The sequence below is a fragment of the Galeopterus variegatus genome, unplaced genomic scaffold (assembly GCF_000696425.1).
Source record: "Galeopterus variegatus unplaced genomic scaffold, G_variegatus-3.0.2 Scaffold1567, whole genome shotgun sequence".
NCBI classification, from domain to species: Eukaryota; Metazoa; Chordata; class Mammalia; order Dermoptera; family Cynocephalidae; genus Galeopterus; species Galeopterus variegatus.
The window spans coordinates 347,708-354,857 of NW_007727678.1; the positions used below are offsets into that span (position 1 = coordinate 347,708).

General features: G+C 38.4%; 1 protein-coding gene across 1 annotated transcript in view; it reads right to left on the reverse strand.

Moving 5' to 3' along the window:
- EFCAB6 (EF-hand calcium binding domain 6) overlaps positions 1 to 7,150 on the reverse strand; it is a 303,634-nt gene that overhangs the window by 276,662 nt on the left and 19,822 nt on the right. Inside the window, 1 exon segment of the mRNA XM_008577701.1 lies at positions 1,271 to 1,359. Within this exon segment, the coding sequence (XP_008575923.1) occupies positions 1,271 to 1,359 (89 nt within the window).

Below are 7,150 nucleotides of genomic sequence, written 5' to 3' on the forward strand. Positions count from 1 at the left end.
AGAGACGTTCCAGATCATGTGCGGGATTATACTTTGTTATTCTTGCGGGAGCTACTGTACTAATTCTTTTCTTTCTTTCTTTCTTTTTTTTAACTTGTGATTTAAGAAGCACATAACATATAATTTACCATCTAAACCATTTTTTTTTCCTTTTTGTCTTTTTTCGTGACCGGCAACGGATCGCAACCCTCAGTGTCGCGCCCGTACCAGACCGGGACCGGCAAAGGGATCGCAACCCTTGGTGTTGCACCCGCACCTCGCTCAGCCAGTGAGTGGCCAGTCTGTATGTGGGATCCGAACCCTCAGCGGGAGCGCCACTGAACTCCCAAGCGGCGCACTGTAGCAGTGCGCCACCGGGCCGGACCCATCTAAACCATTTTTAAGTGCAGGGTTCAGTAGTGTTAAGTGTATCCGCATTGTTGTGCAAAAGATCTCTAGAACTTTTTCATCTTGTGAAATGGAAACTCTGTGCCCATTAAACATCAGCTCCCCAGTTCTCTCTCCCTCCTGCTGCACTAATTCTTACACCTAAGTTGTATCAGTGAAGAATTCCATCATGAAAGTTAATACCAGAATTTGCTAATATTCAGGATCAAATTAGACTCTTTTAATTGGAAAATTTCTGAGAAAATGAGGCTTATTCATTTACAGTCGAATAAAGAGTGAATAATTTTTTTTACGAAAATGGTAATTCCTAAATCATACACTAAAATCAAAGAACTTTACTGCTGATGGAGACAAATATACTCATATTCCAACCCCCTCATTTTACAAATAAAGCAAATGAGCCTCCTCCGGCTTATGCTAAGACCATAAAATACTAAAGAATCTCATACAAAGACTTTTTTTCCTAACATTTTATTTCTAGCCACCAAAACATGAAAACTTTCCAATGAACGTTAAAAATGTATAAAAACCAACACGTTTTAAATTTGGTGTCTTAATATTTTTACTTCAAAATTAAAATCCATTATTTCCAAGTCTAAAATATATTGCATGTAAAGTATTTTTATCTGGTTTTATTTGTTATGTTTATATTTCATTTTAGTATCATTTCTCTTATTCTGAAATATATCCTATATAGATGTTAGAATCTTTGCTAAATAAAATTTTGATTGAGGATTAATTCCATTCAACTCCTTATGGACAAGCCCGACCAGTCCATCTTCATCTATATCTGTTGATGTGATCAGCTCTAATGGTTTTTTGTCATTGCTCTCACTCACCATTTCCAATGTCACATTTTCATATGAGCCGACAAAACACTTACCTCTTTGTAACATTTATATTTGGGTCGATTCCACCAAATCTGGACAGAAATTCAAGGTATGGTACGGCACCAGAGCTGGTGAGGGGGATCTACATTCAAACAAGGAGAATGACAGTGTGTTAGAAAATTAAGATCCAAGGGCCGAGCCCGTGGCGCACTCGGGAGAGTGTGGCGCTGGGAGCGCAGTAGCGCTCCCGCCGCGAGTTCGGATCCTATATAGGGATGGCCAGTGCACTCACTGCCTGAGCGCCGTGCAGCCAATCTCAAAAAAAGACAAAAAAAAAAAAAAGAAAATTAAGATCCAAGCAGTGGACAGTGTAGCAGGTTTCTAAATCATAGCTTTCACGATGCAATGTAGAAAACTATTAATGGGATAGGCATTCTATTGAACATTTACAAGCATTTAATCCAGGTGTCTGGGGTGACCTGCATACTCATAAAACCAAGTATGAACAGCATCCTGGAATGCCAGTCTGTGCTTAGTTAAAAGTCAACAAGTTACCTACAGCAAGTTATCTACAAAATCTCAATCTAGCTAAGTCTAAAATCTATCTAAAAAATAAGACTAGCAGAAGTATATTCTAATATGTATTATATGTAATACATATTATGCACATACATTATATACACATGTATTATATTTTTGTGTGTATGTAGATAAATGTGTGTGTGTATATAGATACACACACATACACATGAGAAGCTGATTACAATTCTACACTCTGAGTGTCATGTGAACTTTCTGTACATTCACATAGTTTTAAGGTAGAAAAAGTCATTTATAAATTAAAAATTCTATAAAGGACACTATAGGGTCACGTGGGTTAATACAAACTGTAGATTACATAAAAGCATTATCTCATTGTTTAATTTACTGAAGTTGATAACTGAACTGTGATTATGTAAAAGAATAATTCTTATTCTTAGGAAGCATACACTAAAGTGTTAAGAGTAGAGAACCATGATCTAATCAACTTCCTCTCCAATGGCTTTTTATTTTTCAATATTACGAGCACATCATTCATATTGTGTGCATTGTTTGCGTACACACACACACACACACACACACACACACACACACACACACTCAGATAACAAGAGATCAAGGAGAAGCAAGGGAGGCAAAATGCTCACAAGGCAAATCCGAGTACAGGGTATATGAGTATTACTTGTACCATTGGGTACTATCTGTACTATTCTTTTTTTTTTTTTAGGCAAATCCGAGTACAGGGTATATGAGTATTACTTGTACCATTGGGTACTATCTGTACTATCCTTTTTTTTTTTTAAGATGACTGGTTAGGGGATCTCAACCCTTGGCTTGGTGTCGCCCACACCATGCTCAGCCAGTGAGTGCACCGGCCACCCCTATATAGGATCCGAACCCATGGCCTTGGTGTTATCAGCACCGCACTCTCCCAAGTGAGCCACGGGCCGGCCCTATCTGTACTATTCTTATTCTCGCAAATTTTCTGGAGGTTTGAAATTATTTCTAAATAAAAACTTTTTTAAAAAATGAAAATAATTATTTTCCAAAAAAGCATTATAAACCTAAAATTAAGATAAACATAAAATAAATATATAATCACTATAAATATATTTTATTAAGCTTCTTACAAACACACAAAGTACAATTTCCCATACCATTGAATGGCTCCCAAGTCCGCACAATCAAATTTGCTATTTACTTAGCCCTTAAAATGCCAGGCTCAAAATCTAGCATGGTTATCTCTGTCTCCCAAAGGGTGTATTTCTTTTTGCTATTTAAAATACGTGTAACTAGAAAACGAGGCCAGAGGCAGAGAGGCTGACAGGGTGGGCCTCTGGAGAAGCCTTTTCCATTTCTGAGAAGTGTATTTTTAGTAGGTATAATCTTGGGTAAACACTTAGGAGTCTCCCTAATCTTACAGAAGAAGTGCAGTGACAGATTGGGCATGCAGTTCAAGGCTGGATGCCCGCACGGTTTTGGTAGAGATGAGAGTAAACAAGGAAGGGAAGAAACTTACACTTACGAGCTCATACTCATAAATGGGCACAAACACTCCTCTAGGTGTTTTATATGAATAGCCCTAAAACCATTCACAGGGTGGCGTCATTTTCTACATTGCATGGAGCAGAGGTGTGACCTCCCTGCACAGCACTGCCATTAAGTGCCAGCGACCTCCATGAATCCAGAGCCCAAGTTCATCCCACTATTAAGTAAAGAAACCACCGTGCCTATAAAGAAAAAGAAAGTGCATCAAATGATTCTGGCCTTCATCACATTTCATACTGTTGTTCATGGTCTAACACAGATCCTAATGTGGCAGGTAAATTCTTGCAATGATCAGTCCCCAAAGCTAAGCCCTTTAGACAACCAAAGAATCTAGTGTAAAAGGGGAGGCTCTGCTCAGTACTCGCTTTCTCAGTATTTATTATTCTGGCAAAAATGTTTAAGAATCAACACCAACCATAGATGAATTGCTGAAAGTAAATTCTTAGACCAGGGCTGCGGGGGCAGGTAGATTTTAAACCAGTATCCACCATGTTAAATGTCTTCAAAGGACACTTTCTCTCCAACCTGACTCGGTCACCGGCACTAGAACAGAACTTATGTTTTCCTTCTCTGGAATCTATTTACCAGTTCAACTTTTTAAAAAACAGTCTATATTAATATTCAGAGACTGAGGCCACATTCTAATAAAACCCCATAAAATTCACATTACTCTTAATGAAAACTAAGGTGCAGGGCAGACTGCAGGCAAAGCTCCTTATCCTTCTTGCCCCGATCAATCATTAAAATACCCTCACATTAAAATATTTCTGACAAACTTCTTGAAATAAAATTAAAGCTAAAGTAAGTTCTGGCTATAACTGGAAAATTCTTTTCTAGTTTTAAGGAGAAATTCCCATGAAATCTTTTTACTAATTTGATAAGTTCCTAGTTATGCTTACATTAACCACCGAAAAAGAAAGGTGGTGCCACCACACGGATTAGTCAGTCACAAAATGATCTAGAAAAGTCACAGACACTGTGAAGTCCATGCTGGAGAAAGGAAGCTCTGCCATTCATTCTCAGTGACCTTGGCCTCCTGTGAATGCACTACACTCCAGCTTCCTTCATCGACACACAAATCACAGGAGCTAAAGGTTCTAGAAAAGCATGCTTGTCATTTATTTTTTATTTTTATTTTATTTTTTAATTAATTATTTATTTATTACGAATATTCGTAAGATACAAAGCTGATTGTTCCCCCTCCTGCCCATGATGTGGGGCATGCTTATCATTTAGAATAGACTACCAAGACCTATTTTTTAAAAACGTCTTTGAAGTTCTACAGTTCCCACTGACTTCTTTTAAAGGCAGATGTAGCTTTTAAAAACAGATACACGTTTCATATTTTCTGTACTTTCTCTCTTCCTGCATAGCTGATTAGCTTGGGAAGATTGTCAAAATTTTAAATTAACATTAGATCATGACTATAAGGACACATAGCAGGAAATAATATTTTAACTCTCCATGTGGTATAAGGTATCAGTTAAATTGAGCTTATGCGGAAATTGATGCAATGTTTACACGGACAAATGTTCTTTAAAAGCAAGAGAACATTACCATATGACACAGCAATTCCACTCCTAGGTATGCAACCAAGAGAACTGAAAACATATGTCCACATAAAAAAAAATTGTACATGAATGCTCAGAGCAGAATATTCACAAAAGTCATAAAGGGGAAACAATTCAAAAGTCCATCAGCTGATGAAAGGGTAAACAAAACATGGTATATTCATACAATGAACTATCATTCAGCCATAAAAAGAAATAAAGCACTGATTCATGCTACAACATGGGTGACCCTTGAAAACGTTATGCTAAATGAAAGAAGCCAGACACAAAAAGGTCATTTATGGTATGATTCCATTTATATGAAATGTCCAGAATCTGTAGTGACAAATCTATAGGGATAGAAAGTAGAATAGTGGTTTCCAGGTACTGGCAGGAGGGGAAGTGGGAGAAACTGCTAACGAGTACAGGGTTTCTTTGGGGGGTGATGAAAGTGTTCTCACGTTAGATAGAATGGTTGTACAACTCTGTGAGTATATTAAGAACACCTATTTATATATGTTAAAAAAATTAATTTTATGATATACAAATTATATCTTAATAAAGCTGTTATTAAAAATACAGATCGCAATAAAGGGTGATATAAAAATATCATTATGTACTATTTGTGAAATTCTAGAAGTGAATAAAGGAGAAACACTTTTAAAAAGAGTTTTTTTTCTCCCTACCTCTTCCCTATCTTCCCTAAAAATTAAGCCCAAAAGTCATTAGATGAGGCAGAGAAAGTTGGTGTCTGCAGTGTTGGGGGGACCAGGATAGTCCAGAAGAGCATGTGGGGCAAAGATGGCATCATCAGGGTGGGTGTCAGTGCCCAAGAGCAGTGAAGAGGTCGTCTGCTTGGGGGGCAGGGAGTGCTGCAGATGAGAGATGTGTCACAGGACAGTGAGACTGGCCAAATAAGTAAACACACCAAGGACAACGAAAGCCGAGTTTCTCACTCTGTGAGACGGTAGCTACGACCATGGAAAGGGAGAAGCTCCAATGACCCCTGGAGTGTTAGATTAGAACTGTGGCATTGATATGAACTCTTGGTTTTCAACATGGAGAGAGAGATTGGTACAAAAATAAATGTAGATGTAAATGTATGTATATACGTGTATGAAAAACATGTATTTATCCCCTAGCCTCCGCCTGGGGGCAGAGACACCCCAATGGCATGAGTCGCCGTGGTGCCCAGATCCTGACTTCTCAATATCTTTTTCCAGTCAAAGGAACCAGAGTTCTTTGGAAAAATGGATATTTCTAGAACCAAAGGAAGGAAAGTACCAATGAGCTGGGAATATCTTTTATCAGAAAGCAAAGAAGTGCTCAAAGAATGATGGGCACATGTCAAAAGGATACAGAAACCAGCTCCAAGGGCTCCCACTGGCCAAATTGGGAATAATTTAAACATCAAAATAAACAATGGAAGTAATGGACCCATAAGCCACTCAACAGGAAATCTGGAGTCCCTGCAAGTGTATAAATAATGAACGAATAAATTGACAGTTTGATGAGAAATTGAATATTTGCTAGTTTCCAAGTTTCTCTCACAAAATACAAATTACAAAGTGGATACCACGGAAAAGCCTGACAGATCCCACCTTAACCACGTGATTAGAGTGAACACCAGCCATGGTGGGACAAACTGAAACCACGTGCAACCTGGTAAAATGCAATGGGAAGCATACGGCCCCGCTGCTGGGATATTCCTGCCAAAGGTGCAAGCTGGATCTAGTCATTAGGAAACACCCAATATACTCAAACTGGGGACATTCCACAAAATAAGAGGTCTGCAATCCTGAAAGGTCATGAAAGCCAAGGAAAAACTGAAGAACCGTTCTAGACTGATGGGCACTAAAGACTGATGACAACCAAATGCAATGCATGATTCTGACCTGGATCCTACAAGACATTTGTGGGGCAACTGGCAAAACCTGGCTGGCCTCTGGGCTGAGATGGGAGTAATGAGTCCACATTACCTTCTTCATTTTGACGGTTGTATTGTGGTTATTATAGGACAACGTCCTTGTTGGAAGGACACATATACTAAAATATTTAAGGACAATGGAGCAACTTACTCTCAAACGACTTAGAAAAAAAATGTTCTTGGCACTGTACTTCCAACTTTGTAATTGCTTAAAAAAAAATGATAAAGCAGAGAAGATGTGGCAGAGAGAGCTCATAATAGACCAGCCCTCCCACAGAAAACAACTATAAATTCTGGTCAAAATACAAAAAGTAACTCTCTAAAGGCTCTAGAGAATAAAGGAAAGCAGGCAGATTCAGGCAGATTCT